This window comes from Pan troglodytes, chromosome 11 (assembly GCF_028858775.2).
Source record: "Pan troglodytes isolate AG18354 chromosome 11, NHGRI_mPanTro3-v2.0_pri, whole genome shotgun sequence".
Classification (NCBI taxonomy): domain Eukaryota; kingdom Metazoa; phylum Chordata; class Mammalia; order Primates; family Hominidae; genus Pan; species Pan troglodytes.
The window spans coordinates 40870008-40892202 of NC_072409.2; the positions used below are offsets into that span (position 1 = coordinate 40870008).

Below are 22195 nucleotides of genomic sequence, written 5' to 3' on the forward strand. Positions count from 1 at the left end.
CTCTGGGCAAATTACCTCAAGTATTCAGGGCTGATTTAGTTCATGCATAAATTAAGGGGTCTATACCCTAGGTCCCTTCTAAGGGCTCATCTTCTATGAAAATTATTAATTACTAAAGTACTAAAAATGATCAATTATCTACATCCCAGGGGCTTCAACATGGATTCAATTTGGGATACAGATGCATGGTAATACCAGCTTTGCCAAAATGTAGTCCAAGTTTTCAGCTGCAAAAATTAATCAAAGCACAGTTAACCACATTCTTAAACCCATCACAGCCTGTGCCTATTGTGTGACATACCTTTTCTCCTACTTTGCATATTAAAGATTCCAAATGATCTTCAGTTTCATTTGCATCAGAGGTCTTTCTCCTTTTGTGAGGCTGCCCACCTATTTCAGCAACATAAAAAATTAACATTACATGATAAATCTGCTATTACAAATTTTATTTAACCTTTTTAGGTTATAATCTCTTTTCTACCAGGCCCTATGTTTTTACAGAGTAGAAGCTCTTCACAGACCCTCCATTTCTCAGACTAAGATAGATTAACCAACAGCCTCCCATTCCCAGAGCCACTATATACAATAACTCCAGGAGGCATTATTTATGTTAAATTTTGTGTGAGTAGCGCCCATGGAGCTATGCAATCAGCAGCCCTGTCCATTTCTGTGGACAAGCTGGAAAGCTGCCAACAACATGTTAAACACTAGTTGTTAGAATACTCATGTACCGCTACTCCCATTCTTTTAACTTGAGTTGTTTACTGATCCTCAGTTGCTTGTTCCGAAACCTGTTAGTACCAGTAGTATTCATTAGTCTAATAATGTAATTATTATGTAAATGACAAAATAAGGGTGCAAAACCAAGTCGAATGCTTTGGAAAGACTTGATCAGAAAAAAAAGCTGTCATATCAGCTATAAAGAGGAAAGCTTCAAAAGATGGGAAAAAGGAGCATAAAACATTAGGATTTCTCACTTGCTTCACATGTTTCTAAGCTCTAATCTCGTCTTCAATTAACAATTTCAGTTCTGCATACGATGCAGCACAACGGTATAGTTTATCCTAAATAATGGGAACGACAGTCAGTATACATATATTCAAAGTCCTGAGCACTATATCAAATAATTGGTGGAAAAAAGGACCACATGTTTTACAATTCCTGCTTTAACTAGCTTTTATTAACTGAATTACTGATAACTGCTTTATTTAAAAACCATATCATTCGAATAATCTCTATGTTTTTTAAATCTACCATTCTAAAATCATTACCAAGCATGTCTTTTTGATTGCTCAACAATTCAAGTTGAATGAAGGTGTGCTAAAAATTAACCTCAAACACCTGTCTATTAAGACCCTTGCTGTTTGTATCTCTTACCACTTTGTTTAAAGCCTTAACACACTCACCTAAGTCCTTTTGTGGTATAACATAAAGCTTAAAAAATTAAAATAATAGTGTTAAGTATGGAACCTGATGCTGCTGCTGAACACTTGTGGCTAGTCTAATACAATTCAATTTTCGACTTCCATTGATTCAATTATTTGGTCGGCATACGGACAAGAAAGCAAGAGCCTGTAACTGTGCAGGGAATCGGTATTAATAATGAAAATCTGCAGTTGGATATACGGTTACACAGTAGCAAGTTACATATAACTTCAATCTTCAGACCTGAACAGCCAAAGGAATTATTGTTACAAAGTTCATAATCACTTACTTGCCTATGGAACACTTGGCTTGAAAATGATGTATGGTGATTCTCATAAAACACAGCACCTGGCTATTCTAAGCTTGGAATGTTAAATCTATTGAATGACTGAAATGATCTTCAGATACCACATGAACTGAAGCTGAATAAAACGAATCTATTACTATCCACATAGGATCTGAGGGGGGGTATTATAAAGGTTACAGGGTAAGACACTCTGTGCGTCAACTTCCCAACCCATTAATTACCATGATAACCTGACTGAATGTCCACTGACTATAATTTTGAAAGGATAATGCCACAAAAAGTATAATACGCATGCAGCATGAGAGCTGAGATGTATTTATTCCTGGAGATATCTGCCTGTGTAAAGTTGTAGACATGTGTGGCACAGAGGTTCAGGGACCTTGATTCTTAAGTATATATCAAACCTAAGTCACAGGACCTATCAAGGTTCCACCACCCAAAGTGCCAAATTTCACACAAAGGTCTTTCATTTCCAGGATTCACTTATTGAAAAAAAGCATAATTGATGTAATATTTACGCAAGCTGCCAGCTAGGACATTCAAATAGCCTTCTTCTACAGCAGTAGTTCTCAACAGGGTGTAGATTTTGCCCCCAGTGGTCATCTGGCAAACCTTGGAGACATTTTTAGTAGTCAAAACTAGGGGAAGCAACTGGCATCTAGTGGGTAGGGGCCAGGCATGCTGCTAAATATCCCACGTTGCATAGGGCATCTCCCAAAACAAATAACTGGCCAAGAATGTCAATAGTGCTGATGTTAAGAAACCGTATTCTAGAAAGCAGAGCTCCTCAGAACCAAATTTCAGTGAGGTTGGGAGAATGCAGATGCTGAAAAACTAGCTGAATGAGAGCAGTTATTTTTTGTTGTTGTTTTTTAAACCTTAAGCACACTGTTCCCTTCTTTCTGGCTCATCTATTTTGCCAACCCTTTATTCCACCTCTACAGTCTTCCTAACTTAACTTTCCAGCTGGCTTGTTCCAGTTCGGAATCATACCACAGCCTTTAAAGCAACCCTCCTAGGCCCTCTTATAAGCTTGAAAAGGGGAAAATAGTGCTGTGGGAAGAGAAGGTATGATTTCTGAGAAACAACTAGAAAATACATGTACATAGTCACATCTCTGAACTGCAAACCCTTTGTTCATTTTGGCTATATTAAAGGACAATATTTGTCTGGAGAATGGGAGGAGGCAGAAAGTATTAAGAGGTAAGAAATGTTCCACTTTCACCTGATAGTTGAGAGACTATAAAGGGGTGAAGACTACAGACAAAATCTGAACTTACGAACAGAAACATGATATTGAACTCAGAAGACAACCTGGGTAAGGGAACAGGGAAATGAAATAAAACAATACGAATACAATTTGGGGAATTCGCTCAATGTACCATGAAGAAAACGTATCTATGGTAGTTCCCAAGGCAAGAACAGATTTTTTATTAAAATTTAACTATGTAAAAGTTTTAAAATGTAAATTAAAGATAACATTACCACTTCACTCAGACAGACTTGGCTAGTATAGATAAGCAGGTATAAAATCCATCTGAAAGGATCTTAATAAACCAAATAAATTTCCCCTCTATAAGTCAATCCTAATTTTATATGGGTACACTGTACATCTTACAGCCTTACAAGAAATTTTAGACCTACAAAATGGAAAAAAAACCAACCCTGTAAAATAAAAAAGTAAAGTAACTAAAACCAACAACTTCAACATTATGTTTTTAAACCTTAAGCACACTGTTCCCTTCTTTTTGGCTCATCTATTTTGATATTGAACAACTTGAAAGATAACATGCCTTGAGCCCGCAGATTTAAAACAGAGGCAACCATCACTTCTGAAATAAACTATACTCTCTCAAAATAATAAATCCTTTCACTTCTATTTTTTTCTTTAGTTAAGTAAAAAAATCAGCCACAGTCCAAAAGACAAGGACCTAATTCTAAGAAGCTTACATGGGGCTAATACAGCAAATCTGAAATTTTTGTAAATTGCCCAAATTCCCAAAATTGTATTCGTATTGTTTCTAGCTAAGATTTTGAACAATCTAAATCCTTTCTTAAAAGAACAAACAATGGACTGCATATCCCATAGTAACTAAAAAGCTTCAGAGACATTTTTAAAGCAAGTCTAAGCAATTAGTTAAGATTTAGCACTGGACTAGTATCCATACACATTACTTTCCATTTAGCATTTCCTTTTCCTTGTTTATAAATGGACTACTACATGAACTTCATTGGTATAGCCTCCTAATCCTACCCACTGAATCTTTGATAGTCGAGTCTCAACACAGAAGTATAATTTTATAATCTCCCTATAAGATGCAACCCTCTGCTATCTCTCTTATCTTATCTCCTACAACTTCCCCCTCACTCACTCTGCTCCAGCACCACTGGCCTCCTTGCTCTTCTGTTAACATGACAGGAACCCTATAGTCTTCAGGCTTTTGTGCCCATGGTTACCTTTGGAGCACAGCTTTTCCCCATACAGCTATATGGCTGCTACCTTACCTCCGGCAAGTCTTTGTTCAAATGCCATTCACACCGAAGCCTTCTCTAATCAACTTACATAAAATAGTAACTTCTCCCTCACAGAAATCTCTCCCCTCTTTACCTGATATCACTCCATAGCGCCTGTCACTATATGATACACTATACTTTACTTGACTGTCTTCTCTCTACTCTAGAGGGGAGGCTCTTTTATATTGTCCACTGCTGTATGGCAAGTAATTAGGACAGAGCTTGGCACTGTTAAGTATTTGTTGAATAAATGATTATATATATATATGTATTACTTTCCATATGCTTGCTTCTATATATACAGTATATAATTATATGTAAAATATATATGAGTATTTTATATAAACAAACATATAATAAACACAAACTTATATAAATTTATATAATATATAAATATATACAATACATTCTATTATAGTTTATATATATATACACACTCTATAGAGAGTCAAGCATATGGAAAGTCAGGGCAGTGACTGACAGCAGCTGACAATTGTCCAGAAATGCTCAGATGCATCTATTTAATTCTGACTGTAATAATTCCTACCCTATTTTAAAATAGCCTTCTATAATCCTTAAGCTTCTAAGATTTATTTTTTAAAAAATAGATGTTTAACTAAAAGGAAAGCATCCAAAATAATCTGATTCAGATCACTGTGTAGGGTAAACTCCAGCTGATCGTTATCCAAATTGTGGCAACTGACAAAAATTTCAGATTTGCTGTATTATCAAACATGAATTGTATCTGCCTCTCCCACACTAAAATATCAACCATAAAAACTTTTGCTTAATGAATGCCTTGTTTTACTTGTCTTATTTACTCTGAGGTTCTCGCGGCAAGACCCAAATGGACAGTGATTTGGCTGCCAGCTGGTGTTAGAAACAAGCCAACTCCAAGAAAGTTATGTAAGTCTCCCAATAACCAAAGCAAAAGTTATTTTTCTACATATTTGCATTCCAATTCTCTAGGATGCCCTACAATGACATTTCCTCTCTCTTTAGGGATTACCTCTAAGTGAGAAAAAGGAAGCATAAGAACAACAAAGAAAAGAACAAAAGACTCAAGTTCTCCAGCCCCCAAGTAATGACTTGAGAAGTATATTAGTTTTTGACTAGTCAATTACAAAGCATATGAAAATTGTATTATCGGCGGGCGCAGTAGCTCACATCTGTAATCCCGGCACTTTGGGAGGCCGAGGCGGGTGGATCACCTGAGCTCAGGAGTTCAAGATCAGCCTGGGCAACGTGGCGAAACCCCGTCTCTACAAAAAATACAAAAACAAAAAAAAATTAGCCGGGCGTGGTGGCCCGCGCCTGTGGTCCCAGTTACTTAGGAGGCTGAGGTGGAAGGATCACTTGAGCCTGAGAGACGGAGGTTGCAGTAAGCCGAGATCGCGCCACTGCACTCCAGCCTGACAAAGAATGACACTCCGTCTCAAAAAAAAAAAAAAAAAGGGAGGGAATTGTATTTTCTGTGCCTTGTACAGAGGTTACACAAGAAACCTCGTGTTAGAAATCAAAGCACGCAGCATAGATATTTAATTTATACCTGTGTAGTGAAGAGAGCCCTGGACTGGATTCGCTCTTGCTGGTGTTTGGGAACTGACAGCTGTCCCTCCATCTTAGTTATGCTCAGTCTCTAGACCCTTAGGTGTCAGATAGAAAGCTGGACTAGAATATCCTCTCAAGCCATGCCTTCGTAGAAATCTGGTGTTTCACTATTAAAACTAAATGCATGCGATTCTGCCTCCACCTCAACTGCCACAACACTCAAGGAGAGACAAACGTTAAAGATAAAATTTACTCAATTTAAAATATCTGTTATGGGTTTTTTTCTTACATTGACAGCATCTGCTAACGTTTACCGCCCCTTAAGCGTTGGCAAATGATAAAACATCATTGTTGCTGATGTGTATTACCTCATTTAACCTTCACAAAAACCAGAAGATATAAATATCATTACTTCTGTATTACAGACTAAAGTTTAAGGAGATTACATAACCTGGACAAGATCACCAAGTAAATGGTAGGGTCTGGCTTTGAACCTAAACCCTCTGGTTCCAAAGTCTCATCTCTTAACCACTACTATACACTCTCTTCAAAAAACAATACACTAAAATGTTAACAATAGAATTACTCTAAGTTTTACTTTTTTGGTGTGTGGATTTGTGTTTTTGACCGATTGTAAGGCTTATGTGTAATATAAGCATTTTTTTTGTTGTTAAAACTAGAATTATTCCATCTTTATGAAGGCAACACTGATCTCCACGAGCACAATCATCCAAACGGAGATGGGAACCCCCGTTCTAACTCTCTCAGAGGCCTGAAGTTAGTTTTCTAGCACTCTCTCTCACACAAGGGAAATGCGCTTACAGCCAGTTCAAAATCTGCAGTAACCTGTGTCTGTTTATTAGGGACTTCTTGGGCGCGGGTAAGACAATATTCTTTCCCTACAGCTTGAAAGAAGGGAAATCAACGGATAACTACTACCGGAACAGAGTTCAGACTGCAACTCATGAGATCTCTCAGTCCTTTCCTTCACTGAATTCTTCCGAGCCCTTTTCAGGTGCAGCTTTGAAGATTAAAACGAGACACTAGGACCAGTGGGTCCCTAAGAGGCGGCAGCACAGACACAGGTGTGCTTCCCTGTTCCGTGGTTTTACGGACGAAATTCTGAAACATCCTTAGAGACCAAGGGTCTACCCATGGGGTTCACCAGGCCTTCTTTCCCGAGGATCGGCCCTTGACTCAAAGAACTGGGGCGGGGGAGAAGTCGCTTTCTAGAAGCCGCCCGACCACACCGCCACCGTATTCTCTCTCCTCTTTCCCTCCGCGGCTCCCCGCACGTTCCCGGGGAGAAGAGCTTCCAGTCTCTTCCGTGGACACCCAAAGACGCCGAGCCTCGGCTCCCAACCGGGAGCGGCCTCCGTGGCCGGGCCGCAGGCACTCACCGTCGTTCTCGTCGCTGTGCCGCCGCCGCGACATGCTGCCCTCCGGTGCGCCGCGGAACCGAGAGGCCAGGCGGTAAGCGCTGCAGGAACTGTCTGGCCGCTGGCCGACGCAAGGACAGCTGCAAGGCGCGCGGATGGACCGGCACGCAGGCGCACTAGCTCGCCACTGCCCCGGAAGCGCAGGAGAGGCCGCCGGGTGGGCTAGGCGCTGCGAGAGCCGGCGTGAGGAAGCTCAGTGGGCTACGAACGTCTGGCACACACGCAACCGCCCCCTCGGGCTGCCTCCGCCTGCCGGCTACTTCTTTCTCCCGCCTTCCGCTCTATGTCCTTCCGGGGCCACGCAGAAAGTGCCGCCGCTTTGGCCACTCAGAGCCCCCGGGCCGCGGTCGTCGTACGCCTGAAGGCGGGTCGTGCCGGCGGCCGCTCTAGTCCCCGCCTCCGCTCAGGCCGGTCCTCCGGGCTTCTCAATGGTTTCCCGGTGGCCTCTCAGTGGTTTTCCCGGCGGCCCTTGCGCCGACGCCAGGAGACTTCCCGAGCTTGGTGACGTCACGAGCGAGCTTTTCTACCCAAATACGCTGCGGGGGAATAGGCTCGAGGGCGGTGACCAGTGACAATTGCTAAGCGGAGACATTGCAGGGAAGAGAGACCTTAGAAAGGATCAGGACTGGCGGGTATGTACTCATCTACTCCCACTTTCCGGCTTTTGCCGCCTTGGGAAAAGTGGGAGGAGAGGTTGGGCCAAGCTCGGCATGCGGGGTGGGGCCTGGGCGGAAGGCGGTGCCGCACGTGCCGCCCCTTGGTATGGAAAGGCCGGCCCTGACGCGAGCGTGCGGCTCCCGGCTTGCCGGCTGGCCGTCATTTTCCTTAAGTTGTTTGCTTAGGAAGGAACAAATGATTGTATTAGTAATCTGTTTTCAAGGGTTATTGGGTACCTATATGCCTGTGTGTGAGCGTCCCCTCCCCTGATGTCTTTATGAGCGTACTGGCTTATCTGCTTTGTCCGTGGCCATCTGAAATTTCACTCTCCCGGCCTAATTCTCCTTCGGTCTTACCTATTTCAGTAAATGACGTCATCCGTCGGCTGCTTAATCCAAAAATTTAGAGAGTCTTTCTTAGCTCTTTTCCCTCACTTTTTACATAACAATTATCTGTAAACCCTGCCTGCTCTGCTTTCAACACAAATCCAGAATCAGAGCGTGTTACTGCTTTGTTTAAAAGTCTCCTATGACGGCCAGGCGGGGTAGCTAACGCTTGTAATCCTAACACTTTGGGAGGCCGACGCGGGCGGATCCACTTGAGCCTAGGAGTTCAAGACCCACCTGGGCAACAAGGCGAACACCGTCTTTACAGGAAAAAAAAAAAAAAAATTAGCCGAGCCTAGTGTTTGGCGCCTGTAGTCCCAGTTACTCGAGGGGAGGGTTGGGGGCCGAGGTGGGAGGATCCCTTGAGCCCAGGAGGTCGAAAATGCAGTGAGCGGTGATCGCACACTGCACTCCAGCCTGGGCAACAAAGTGAGACCGTGTTAAAAAAAAAAAAGTCTCCTACGACTTTCCATTGCACACTCCATGCCATGGCCTGTGGGGTTCTACTTCTCCTCACTGTACTCCAACCACTCTTTCTGTTCTTACAGTAAGTCAAGCTTGTTCTTATTTTAGGAACTTATACTATTTCCTTTACCTGAAGGTCTCTGGTTCTAAATCTGCGTGGCTGGCTCTTGGTCACTTAGGTCTCAGATCAAATGTCAGGTCCTTAGTGAGGCCTTCTTTGGTAACCCAATCGCTGTTTTATTTCATTCAACGAATATTATATTTATTAGCATTTAGCACCTCCTAGGTGCCAGGCAGAGTTCTGAATGCTGACGATGTAGAGGTGAACAAAGGAAAACCCCTGCTCTCTTGGCGCTGATACATTCTAACGACCCATTCAGGAATAGCCACAAATAGTGCCATCATAGGTAGTGAGCAACGGGAGAGTAGTAGATGAGATCAGAGAGGTAGGGGGAAGGTGCTCTGTGAGGACTTCGGACATTATCCAAGTGAATTGAGAAGTCATTGGAGTATGATTTTTTTTTTTTTTTTTTGAGACAGGGTCTCGCTCTGTTGCCCAGGCTGGAGTGCAGTGGCACGGTCTTGGCTCATTGTAACCTCTGCCTCTTAGGTTCAGGCAATTCTTGTGCCTCAGCCACCCAAGTAGCGGCAATTACAGACATGTGCCACCACACCAGGCTAATTTGTATATTTTTAGTAGAGATGGGGTTTCGCCATGTTGGCCAGGCTGGTCTTGAACTCCTGGCCTCCCAAAGTGCTGAGATTACAGGCACGAGCCTCTGTGCAGGGCCAGTCTGACTTATTTTTTTTTAATAGTTACTTCTCATGCTCCCAAAGGAGGAAGATAGTTCAGCTTTTGCAGTAATTCTAGCTGCAAATGATAGTAGCTTGAACTAGGGTGGTAGTGAAGATGGTGGTGCAAAGTGATCTGATTGGATTGTACTTCAAAAGCAAAGCTGGCCAGGCATGGTGGCTCACCCCTGTAATCCTAGCACTTTGGGAGTCCAAGGTGGGTGGATCACAAGGTCTGGAGATTGAGACCATCCTGGCCAACATGGTGAAACCCCGTCTCTACTAAAAAAAAAAAATACAAAAATTAGCTGCGTGTGGTGGCGTGCAGCTGTACTCCCAGCTACTCGGGAGGCTGAGGCAGGAGAATCGCTTGAACCTGGGAGGCGGAGGTTGCAGTGAGCCGAGATCACCCCACTGCACTCCAGCCTGGTGACAGAACGAAAACCATCTCAAAAAAAAGTATTTTCTGAACAAGTGAATGATAGTGTGAGAAAATAAGGAGTCAGGAATCATCCCAAAGTTTTTTTTGTCTGAATAACAGGAAGAATAAAATTGTCTTTTACTCAGATAAGGAAGACTGGGGAAGACGAAAGTTTGGTTTTGAACAGTTGTATTTGAAGCTGAAGCTAGCTGGCTTCACACACAGTGTAAAATTCACACACAGTGGGGTATGTGAATTTGTAGTTTGGGAGAAAGGCCCAGGTTGAAGATATAAATATGGAGTCATTTATTATATAGTATTCTAAACAGAAAATTTCCTTTATGTTTCCCTTTTTTCTTTTCTCATGTAATTTTCAAATATTTACAGAAGTAGGGAAAATTTATGATGAATCCCCATGTACTCATCATCAACTTCAGTAATTCTTAATTCATGGGTAATCTGGTTTCATTGATATTACCTCCTCTCTCTCAATTATTTTGAGGCAAATATAGTTTTAAGTCCTTGGAAGTAGATGAGATCACCTGTAGGGTAAGTATAGATAGAGTGGTTCAACATTTAGAGGTTGGGGTAATAAGGAAGATCCAGCAAAGGAAACTGAGAAGCAGGGGCCGTTATCCCTAGCTGGTATTTTCATGTTTTGTTTGTTTGTTTGTTTGTTTGTTTTTTACTTACTTAATGTCTCTGCTTACCAGAATATAAGCTCCAAGAGAGCAGGTACTTCAACTGTTTCATTCATAGCTGCATTCCCAGGACTATTCCATGGGCCCGGCACATAGCAGAGGTGCCACAAATAATAATAATTCAGAGTATGTACATAAATCAAAATAAGCTGAGACTGAAAAAAGATGCAGAGTCGGAGGAGATCATTTTGGGGTGGTGGGAAAGGCACCCCACACTCAGGTGTAGAGACCTTGAGTCAGGAAAGAACATGGCTCATTTGTGGAACTGGGCATGGTCCAGTGTGGCTAGAGTAGGATATCTGATGGGGAATGAGGAGCATAGTCAGAGATGAGCCTAGAGTATAGGGAAACTAAGTTTTTCAGGCCTTCAAAGGAAGCAGTGACACGGGGTAGCAGACAATACATAAGTGAAAGGTGACACTTGAGTTCAGTCTTCATATACATAGTAAGCATATGGGGAGGGAAAGAAATGAAAAAGTAAGGGAAACAAAGCAGCGGAAAGCATAAATGCTGGGACAGACTACATCAGGTCATATAGAGGGAGATTGGGAAAGATGCTGGAGGTGGGACCGGATTGGATAGTAATTCCTTTCGACAATGTTACCTCCCAAATGTACTGCCCTTATAGGTAAATAAGTTCTCTGTTTCTAGAACAATGCCTGGAACCTAGAAGACCCTCCATAAATATTTGTTGAATGAATTTTAATTTGGAAATGATACATGTACTTTCTCTACCTTTACAATAAAACAGCTTTGAGCATGGAGGAAGTGTGTTGAATAAGATTCTTCTACTTATTTTACTTCTGCCTGGAAGGCTTACAGGTTTGTGTAGAGTTAGGGATGTACTTTTTTCAGTGGGACTTTATATGAAAGACATTTTCATGAGAAAGGAAAGAGAAGCTAAAGAAGGTAGTATTTCTTCACCCAGTCTCTTCCACTTATTTTTCAAATACAAGAGAATTTGGGTTTAATAAATCTGTATTACCTTGCCTTACCCTTATAACAAAGCTCATTTTGAGCCCCATGAAAGCACCACTTAGCTGATTCAAATGCATTTTATGTGGTGCAAGTGACATCTTAATTTATGAATCCAAGGAACAAAGGTCCTTTATAAGAAAGTTGGTATTGCCTGTGTGTGTCTGTGTATGTTTAGTCTCCATCAGTCCTATCCAGCATTGTTAACAAGCAGTGTGTGTTCCCCCACACATAAACTGCTCCTCGTTGCCTTCACCTGGTTGAGGTACCCTGTAGGCAGAGTTGTGAATTGGCAAAGTTTGTCACTAGTGTCTCCCACCTTCCTTTCTCTCATTCTTAGTGGTGCTTTTTCTGCTCCCTCTTGTGGAGTTTGGGACTTCTTTGCATGTTACTATTTTCAGAACCTTCAGTGTCCACCTCTGGCTGCCTCCTTCAATATTGTCCTGAAGAAACTAACTTTGCCAGTTCACTAGTAATATGAAATAACCAGTTGTTATGTTGTGGGGCAGGAATTTGGACAGGGCACAACAGGGACACCTTGTCTCTGCTCTCAGCTAAGAGGCCAATCTGGAATCTGAAGGGTCTAGTGGTTGATGCTGGCTGTCAGCTGGAGGCCTCTGTTCCTCTCCACCTGGTTCTCTGTGTGTGGTCTCTGCATGGATTGGATTGGCTTACTCACAGTACAGTGGTTTGGTCTCCTCAGCGTGAGCATCTCAGAATGAGAGCTTGCGCTAGCGTATCCTTTTGAGAACCCAACCTCAGTCATACAGCATTGCTTCCATCACACTTTATTTTTGGGAGTAGTTAACAAGCCTGCCTAGGCTTAGGGAAATGGACCAGAAATACTGCTGCAGCCATTTTTGGAAAATATAATCTGTCACAGCTAATTTTTAAATAAAATTTTTATGTTAAATTTAAAATACAGCATTCAATTAAAATATTAATAATATTACCATTCATTGAACCCTAGTTTGTGCCAGACACTATATATTAATATTTCTTTCCAGTCCACAGTACAGTACTGTAATGTAGATACTACAATGCACAATTTCCACAAGAGAGATTTAGAACTCAGAAACCTTAAGTAGCTTGCCCATGTTCACATGCTTGGCAAACTGCTGCAGCACAAACCAAAGCCCATACTTTTTCTCAGTATGCCTCTTAGTGCTTGTCACCTGTCACCTTTGCTTTACAAAAGAACCAACATGGTATGATGGTTGTAGTGTGTCCATTTTGACAAGATTTGGCCACAGTAGCGATTTTGACATTTCTTCTGGCATATTACCGTGGGGCTGTCTTGGGAACTATTTCTTCTAAGGAAGGAAATTTTCATAGCTCTGAAATTAAGGGGCAAAAAGAAGAAAGTGTTTATAACTGAAGGTGCTGGCACACATCTTGATTGATTTGGGTTGTACCTGTTGCTTTTCTGGTATTATTTACCCTAATGACTGCATGGCTCGCTCCCTAATTCAGGTTTCTGCTCAAATGCTATTGCTGCAGAAAGGCTTTTCCTACTCTCTGTGTTCGAAGGGCTTCTCCATCACAGCCTCCCTACCCTGCTGATTATTCTTTATAACCTTTTCACCATCTGACTTTAAAAATAAAAAATCAATGTATCCACTTGTTTACTTCACCCCACTGGAATGTAAACTCTAAGCAGGCAGAAACTTTTTCACTTTCGTTTACTGCTATATTCTCAGTGCTTAGAATAGTGCTTGACTTCAAGTCATTCCTAAGTAAATACTATCGATTTAGTAAGTAAATGGATGGTTAGCTTGGGTTACTTTGCCCATGCTGATTTGCGTGATTGATTAGCTTCATATTTTCTTCAAGAAATCAAAGAATAGCATGGCTGCTTCTTTCTTATTTATATTCTAGGAGGTATTTAACTGAAAGGAATATCTGCTTCACTGTTGCAACCAAACCAGATGCCTTCTTCCACTTCACCAGACCAAGGAGATGACCTGGAGAACTGCATTTTAAGATTTTCTGACCTGGATTTAAAAGATATGAGTCTTATTAATCCCAGCAGCAGTCTTAAAGCAGAATTAGATGGCAGTACAAAAAAGAAATACTCGTTTGCAAAGAAAAAGGTAGAATTCTTATGAATGTTTCATGATCATGTATGTGTGGTTAATGCAGATACATTTGGAAGTTGGTTATCAAGGTTGCTCTCCAGCTCAAGGTAAAGTCTAGTCAGGAACATTAACCAGTGATGTTAATTCCATCCCAGGCAAAGGGTAATCATAGGCAAGGTGTGGTCCTGGAATAGCCATGGTGGAGTACTTGAGGAGGGTGGATCCTAGACAGATGGATTAGATTTCATTCCCCACCCCCCCCCCCCCAGGTCAAAAAAGACCATAAACAAAGTTGAAAACCAAATGACAAGTGAAGAAAAAGTTGTAAATTATGATCAACAAAAGATCACTAAAAACACGTATCAGTAAGAAGATAAATGCTATGATGGAAAAATAGGCAACAGATTTGAACAGGCAAGCCAGAAATAAACAAATAGAATAAGCAGGAAAAAGTATTCAGCATTACTACTAATCAAAAATATTAAAAAAAAATAGGGTAGCATTTCTTTTGCCTTTTATTTGGACCAACATTAAAAATATTGATGATAAAAAACACTGATAGAACTCAGTGAGGCTGTGGATAAAATGGCACCCACATGCTTTTCTGGTTAGAGTATAAATTGGTACATTTTTCCTGGAAGTCACTATTACAGATTAAAATTTCATGTTCTTTGACCCCTCAATTTTTATTTTAGATATTCTAAGTAGGTGGTTAAAGATATAGAAAGATGGATGCATGGAATGCTCATTCAACATGGCTTTTAATTGCAAATATTAGAAACAATCTAAATGTTCATCAGTTGGTAACTGGTTAAGAGAATTTTCTGTTTGATTGTTTTACAATAAGCATAAGTAATTTTTATAAAAACAGTAATATTATTTTCCAAGAAGGAAGATATTTTGGTACGTTTCTTCCTGGTCTTTTTCAATGTACCTTTTAATGTGGTTAAGATTACATTGCATAAGCAATTTTATCCAATTTTTTTCACTTAATATTATATCATAAAATATTTTTCCATATAACTTAAAACTGGCTGCTTAATATTCCATGGTAAGCATACTTCATAATTTACTCTCCATATTCCTTTCGAAAATAACTGATGGTGTTATTTGTGATATTTTAGGCCAAACTGTATTATGTATATTCCAGTGTGACTTAGTCTTATATCCTGAGAATAAAATTATGATGCTGAGAGTTATTTAACCTCCTCAATATAAAGCCTAGTTTTAATTTCTCTAATAGTCTCTTCTAAAGCTTACTAATAAGAGAAGTGTTACTTCTCAGAGAATTGTATAACATAATGGAACATAAAACTAGAAGCCCCTGTGGAAAGATAATCTAAGGAATCTTAGTGAGACTTCTATTAGCCATAAACCTAAGGTTATTTAACAGTGTTAGCATTTGAAATCTAATTGCAGGCCTTTGCCCTTTTTGTCAAAACCAAAGAAGTTCCAACAAAAAGGAGTTTTGAATGTAAAGAAAAATTGTGGAAATGCTGTCAGCAGCTATTCACAGACCAAACCAGCATCCATAGACATGTGGCAACACAACATGCTGATGAAATTTATCACCAGACAGCTTCTATTTTAAAGCAACTGGCTGTGACATTGAGCACCTCAAAGAGTCTTTCGTCTGCAGATGAAAAGAACCCTTTAAAAGAGTGCCTTCCACATAGCCATGACGTGTCTGCTTGGCTCCCTGATATAAGCTGCTTTAACCCTGATGAGCTGATAAGGTAAGATTTTCATTCTGTATTTTGGTTTGATTTAAAGTATTTTTCCAGCCACAATGAGATACTACAATTCACCCATTAAAATGGCTAAAGTGAGAAAGACCAACTCTGTCAAATGTGAAATGAGGATGTGGAACAACTGGAACACCCAGTCACTGTTGGTGGGAATGTAATATGGCACAACCACTTTGGAAAAGTGTTCGGCAATTTCTTAAACATGCATCGTTCCTGTGGCCCACTCCTGGGTATAATACCAACAGCAATAAAAACATATCCACAGAAAGCCTTGTACAAGAATGCTCATAGCAGTTTTATTCATAATAACAAAAAACTGGAAACAACTGCAAATATCCATCAACAGGAGAATGAATAAACTGGTATAGTCATGTAAGAATATTGCACGACAATAAAGTGCTATGAACTGCTAATATTCGAGAACATATATGGGTGAATGAGAAAATCTTTATGCTGAGTGAAAATAGCCAGACAATACATATTTTCTGATTTCATGTACTTGAAGGCAAAACTAATATATGATGATAGAAAGGTTCTGGCAGAAAGTTTGGGAATACACAAGAGATTTTTTGAGGTATTGGAAATGTTCTGGTTTTGATAGTGGTGTGGATTACACAGGTATACCTGTGTCAAAAATGATCAAACTTTACACTTAAGATCTGTGTATTTCACTTGTAAACTGTGCCATGCTTTAAACATTTTTAAATAAATAGGGCAGGAAAAACTAAGCAAAAAAAAGGGGGGTTTCTTTTAAGCTAGATATCATTATCTGTATGATTTCAAATATACGTATCCAGAAAAATGCATCATTTATTAGGTTTATTGGGGAATGTAGCATTGCACATAGTGAATTTTTCAGAAAGCAGGTAAATGTAGCTTACATTTTAAAGCATCTAAACTTTCTTTGATTTAACCTTTTTTTTTTTTTTCTGGAGTCTTTCAAACTGCATTAGACTCTTCTTTAGTTGCATAATTAAACAGAGTATAGTGAATGTGATTGAACTTTTTCTGAGTGCTTTAATGCCATCAGGATGAACTTAAGTAGGATGCCAAGGTATAAAAGTTTGTCTTTTTACTAAGAAGGCTCAGACTTACTCTTCTGTTACGTCTCCTCCCTCTCTTCTAATTCTAGATCCAAACCCTCTGTATTATTGCTATGTACCAAATTCAGCTTACAGCAGCATAGTTGGTGTTACTAGCTCAGAGTCTCTCATGAAGTTGCAGTCATCTCATTGCTTGACTGGGGCCAGTAAATCTGTTTCCAGGTTCACTCATGTGGTTGGTGGCAGGCTTGTTTTTTCAGTGGCTTTTAGTCAAAGGCCTCCATTCCTCTCTATGGGGGTCTCTTCATAGGCTGCCTGAGTGCTCTCATGACATGGCATGTGATGTGTGAGAGACAGAGACACCAAGACAGAAACCACAATCTTTTATGACCTAATCTCAGATTGCCATACCATCACTTTTTATTGATGCTATTGGTCACGTAGACTAACCTCAGTACAGTGTAGGAGAGAACTACACAAGGGTCTAAATACCAGGAGGCAGGATCATCAGGGATCATCTTGGAGGCTGGGCACCATACCTCAGAGTTGTTACTTTTTAGTGTGTATTACCTAGCAGCACTGCCTGCACTTTACCTATTCTGTCAGGATCTTAACTACTTGCAACAGCTAGATCCTTAAGGCACAGAATTCTAGAGGCCTAAGTTAGGCCAATAACATGCATACTATATATAGCCAAAGACCATAGCCTGTGCAGCAGCATATACCCAGTCAGTTGACATTGTGAGGTTTTTTCTTTTTTTTTTTGAGACAGAGTCTCACTCTGTCACCCAGGCTAGAGTGCAGTGGTGTGATCTTGGCTCACTGCAACCTCTGCTTCCCAGGTTCAAGTGATTCTCCTGCCTCAGCCTCCCGAGTAGCTGGGATTACAGGCATGCACCACCATACCCAGCTAATTTGTATTTTTAGTAGAGACAGGGTTTCACCATGTTGGCCAGACTAGTCTTGAGCTCCTGACCTCAGGTGATCTGCTCACCTTGGCCTCCCAAGTGCTGGGATTACAGGCGTGAGCCACTGCATCCAGCCTGTTTGCAAGGTTTCTTGGAGACCATTCTACATATTCTTTAGGGAGGAGAGGTAAAGAAAGAAAATTATATTATTTTCAAAAACAAGTGGGAAGACACAGAGACATTAATGATTCCTCTACCCTATGTAATGTCAGAGCTTAAAAAAGCGTTTTGTATTAGTCTGTTTTCATGCTGATAAAGACATATCCAAGACTGGGCAATTTACAAAAGAAAGAGGTTTAATGGACTTAACAGTTCCACATGGCAGGGGAGACCTGATGATCATGGTGGAAGGCAAGGAGGAGCAAGTCACATCTTACATAGATGGCAGCAGGCAAAGAGAGAGAGCTTGTGCAGGGAAACTCCTGTTTTTAAAACCATCAGATCTCGTGAGACTTACTATCACAAGAACAACATGGGAAAGACTCATCCCCGTGATTCAATTACCTCCCACTGGGGTCCTCCCATGACACGTGGGAATTGTGAGAATTACAATTCAAGATGAGATTTGGGTGGGGGCACAATCAAACCATATCATTCTGCCCCTGGCCCCTCCCAAATATCATGTCCTTACATTTAAAAACCAATTCTGCCTTCCCAACAGTCTCCAAAGTCTTATTTCAGCATTAACTCAAAAGTCCACAGTCTGAAATGTCATCTGAGACAAAGCAAATCCCTTCTGCCTATGAGCCTGTTAAAAGCAAGTTAGTTACTTCCTAGATACAATGGGGGCATAGGCATTGAGTAAATACAGCCATTCCAAATGGGAGAAATTGGCCAAAACAAAGGGGCCACAGGCCCCATGCAAGTCCTAAATCCAGCAGGGCAGTCAAATTTTAAAGCTCCAAAATGATCTCCTTTGACTCCGTGTCTCACATCCAGGTCATGCTGATGCAAGAGATTGGTTCCCATGATATTGGGCAACTCCGCCTCTGTGGCTTTGCGGGTATAGCCTCCCTCCTGACTGCTTTCACAGGCTGGGGTTGAGTATCTGCATCTTTTCGGCGCACGGTGCAAGCTCTCAGTGGATCTACCATTCTGGGGTCTGGAGGACCATGGCCCTCTTCTCATAGCTCCACTAGGCGGTGCCTCAGTGGGAACTCTGTGTTGGGGCTCTGACCCCACATTTCCCTTCTGCACTACCCTAGCAGAGGTTCTCCATGAAGGCCCTGCCCCTGCAGCAAACTTCTGCCTGGGCATCCAGGTGTTTCCATACATCCTCTGAAATCTAGGCAGAGGTTCCCAAACCCTGATTCTTGACTTCTATGCACTCACAGGCTCAACACCACCTGGAAGCTGCCAAGGCTTGGGGCTTGCACCCTCTGGAACCATGGCCTGAATTCTACATTGGCCCCTTTCAGTCAACAGCTAGAGTGGCTGGGATGCAGGGCACCAAGTCCCTAGACTGCCCACAGCAGGGGGACCCTGGGTTCGGCCCATGAAACCATTTTTTTCCTCCTAGACCCTCAGGCATTATCGGGGGAACCAGCCCCCAATATTTCAACGTAGGTTCTTTTCTATTTTCTCTAAGCATTGGCCGGTCTGAGAAATAAAGAGAAAGAGTACAAAAGAGAGATTTTACAGCTAGGTGTCCAGGGGTGGCATCACATGTTGGTAAGTTCTGTGATGCCCACCTGAGCCACAAAACCAGCATGTTTTTATTAGGGATTTCAAAAAGGGAAGGGTGTACGAATAGGGAGTGGATCACAGAGATCACATGCTTCAAATGGCAATAAAAAAGATCACAAGGGCGGAAGGGCAGAGCAAGGTCACAAGGCCAGGGCTAAATTAGAATTACTGATGAGGTTTCATGTCCCACTGTGCACGCATTGTCTTTGATAAACATCTTAACAGGAAACAGGGTTCAAGAGCACAGCACCAGTCTGACTAGAATTCGCCAGGCTGGAATTTCCTAATCCTAGCAAGCCTGGGGGCACTGCAGGAGACCAGAGCGTATTTCATCCCTTATCTTCAACCGCATAAGGCAGACACCCCCAGAGTGTCCGTCCATAGGACCACCCGGGAATGCATTCCCTTCCCAGGGTTATTCCTTACTGGGAAAAGAATTCAGCGATATTTCTTCTACTCGTTTTCTTCAATAAGAAAAATATGACTCTGTTCTGCCCGGCCCCGCAGGCAGTCAGACCTTATAGTTACCTCCCTTGTGCCCTAAACATGGCTGTTACCATGTTCTTTTTCAGGGTGCCCAGATTTCATATTGTTCAAACACACATGTTTTACAAACAGTTTGTGCAATTAACACAATCATCACAGGGTCTTGAGGCGACATACATCCTCAGCTTATGAAGATGACGGGATTAAGAGATTAAAGACAGGCATAGGAAATTATGAGAGTATTGATTGGGGAAGTGATAAATGTCCATGAAATCTTCACAATTTATGTTTAGAGATTGCAGTAAAGACAGGCATAAATTATAAAAGTATTAATTTGGGGAACTAATAAATGTCCATGAAACCTTCACAACTTATGTTCTTCTGCCACAGCTTCAGCCAGTCCCTCCGTTCAGGGTCCCTGACTTCCCACAACAAGGCATGTGATAGGAGGGGCTGTCATGAGGACCTCTGACATGCCCTGGAGACATTTTCCCCTTTGTCTTTGGGATTAACATTTGGCTCCACATTACTCATGCAAATTTCTGTAGCCAGTTTGAATTTCTCCTCAGAAAATGGGATTTCCTTTTCTATTGCATTGTCAGACTGCAAATTTTTTGAACTTTTATGTTTTGCTTCCCTTATAAAACTGAATGCCTTTAACAGCACCCAAATCACCTCTTGAATGCTTTGCTGATACCCTAAATCGTCTCTCTCAAGTTCAAAGTTCCCCAAATCTCTAGGGCAGGGGCAAAATGCCACCAGTCTCTTTGCTAAAACATAACAAGAGTCACCTTTGCTCCAGTTCCCAAGAAGTTCCTCATCTCCATCTGAGACCACCTCAGCCTGAAGTTCATTGTCCATATCATTATCAGCATTTTGGTCAAAGCCATTCAACAAGTCTCTAGGGAGTTCCAAACTTTCCCACATTTTCTTGTCTTCTTCTCAGCCCTCCAAACTGTTCCAGCCTCTGCCTGTTACCTAGTTCCAAAATCACTTCCACCTTTTTGGGTATCTTTTCAGCAGCACCCCACTCTACTAGTACCAATTTATTGTATTAGTTCATTTTCATGCTGCTGATAAAGACATACCCAAGACTGGGCAATTTACAAAAGAAAGAGGTTTAATGGACTTACAGTTCCACATGGCAGGGGAGGCCACACAATCATGGTTGGAAGGCAAGGAGGAGCAAGTCACATCTTACATGGATGGCAGCAGGCAAAGAGAGAAAGCTTGTACAGGAAAACTCCCAGTTTTAAAACCATCAACTCTCATGAGATTTATTCATTGTCATGAGAACAGCATGGGAAAGACCTACCCCCATGATTCAATTACCTCCCACTGCGTTCCTCCAGTGACATGTGGGAATTGTGAGAATTACAATTCAAGATGAGATTTGGGTGGGGACACAGCCAAGCAATATCAGGTTTTTATTGCCAGATACAGTTTTCTGAGCTGAATATGTTTTAGGAAGTGTATTAACTTTTAAAACTGAATCATAGGATTAGATGTTTAGATCCTGGCCTTGAAAAACTCACCAAGTCATATTACAGAATTCCAGAGGACAAATTTCTGACTTTAAGCAATTATTGAACTATTTGGTAAATAGAAATACAGTTGATCCTTGAAAAACACGGGGTCAGGAATCCAAGGATTAGGGGCAGTTGAAAATTTGCGTATAACTTTTAACTCCCCCAAAACTATACTAATAGCCTCTTGTTGACTGAAGCCTTATCAATAATGTAAACAGTCAATGAACACATCTTTCTATGTTATGTATATTATATATTGTACACTGTATTAAAGTAAGCTAGAGAAAATGTTATTAAGAAAATCATAAGAGGCCAGGTGCAGTGATTCATTCCTATAATCCCAGCATTGTGGAGGGCCAAGGCAGGAAGATCACATTAGGCCAGGAGTTCAAGACCAGTCTGGGCAACATAGTAAGACCCTGCCCTACAAAAAAAAAAGAAAAAAAGAAAATCATAATATATATTTACTATTCTTTATGTTAAATGGCTCGTCATAAAGGTCTTCATCTTTGTCACCTTCACATTGAGTAGGCTGAGGAGAAAGAGGGATTGGTCTTGTTGCCGCATGAGTGCTAGAGGCACAAAAAGATCTACAAGTAAGTGGACCTGCACAGTTCAAACCCGCGTTGCTCACGGGTCAACTGTAGTCCAAATTTGATCAATTTTTGTCATTACTACTCAGTGCCACATTCCCTTTTACTTATTGGAAAGGAGCAAGAAAGCAAGTTGAAGTAGAAGTCACACTTGAGCTAGTCACTAAAATTTTCTGTACCTTCATTTCCTCACCTCTAAAATTGGAATAATAATGCCTGCCTTGCCTACCTCCCAGTACTGCAGAATGAGTTATATAGGACGGTGATAGTATGAGCAGTTGTGAACTACACTGTGCTATACAGATATGGCCCTTCCATTTCATATGGCCCCACACTTCAGGGAATTTACTTACTAGTTAGAAAAACAAAGAAAAAGACACATGAGGCAATTAGCAGATGATACAGGTTACATAATTATCAGTTGAATTGTA

General features: G+C 41.2%; 3 protein-coding genes across 25 annotated transcripts in view; 2 read left to right on the top strand and 1 right to left on the bottom strand.

Annotated features, from left to right (window-relative positions):
• XPA (XPA, DNA damage recognition and repair factor) overlaps positions 1-5307 on the top strand; it is a 61548-nt gene extending 56241 nt beyond the window's left edge. The window contains exons 7-8 of the mRNA XM_054658341.2: positions 5074-5152; positions 5249-5307. Of these exons, the coding sequence (XP_054514316.1) occupies positions 5074-5126 (53 nt within the window). The 3' untranslated portion in view covers positions 5127-5152; positions 5249-5307. The remainder of the gene's footprint in view (positions 1-5073; positions 5153-5248) is intronic.
• Positions 1-7736, bottom strand: part of NCBP1 (nuclear cap binding protein subunit 1) — a 40247-nt gene extending 32511 nt beyond the window's left edge. For 10 of the 22 annotated variants that reach the window (XR_010148896.1, XR_010148897.1, XR_010148899.1 and 7 more), the window contains exons 1-2: positions 7198-7362; positions 302-390 (exon numbers count right to left, since the gene is read on the bottom strand). Coding sequence is in view for 2 of the 22 variants with exons in the window: in XM_054658336.2 (XP_054514311.1) it covers positions 302-390; positions 7198-7231 (123 nt within the window). In the remaining 20 variants the exon portion in view is untranslated. Of the gene's footprint in view, positions 1-301; positions 391-6736 lie in introns of all 22 variants that reach the window. The other 12 variants (XR_008537147.2, XM_054658336.2, XM_063788460.1 and 9 more) reach the window with 8 other exon arrangements.
• The window catches only part of TSTD2 (thiosulfate sulfurtransferase like domain containing 2), a 33328-nt gene continuing 18851 nt past the window's right edge, over positions 7719-22195 (top strand). Inside the window, exons 1-3 of one of the 2 annotated variants that reach the window (XM_520137.7) lie at positions 7719-7868; positions 13512-13726; positions 15131-15447. In XM_520137.7, the coding sequence (XP_520137.2) occupies positions 13562-13726; positions 15131-15447 (482 nt within the window). In that variant the 5' untranslated portion in view covers positions 7719-7868; positions 13512-13561. The remainder of the gene's footprint in view (positions 7869-13511; positions 13727-15130; positions 15448-22195) is intronic. The other variant, XM_054658340.2, reaches the window with a different exon arrangement.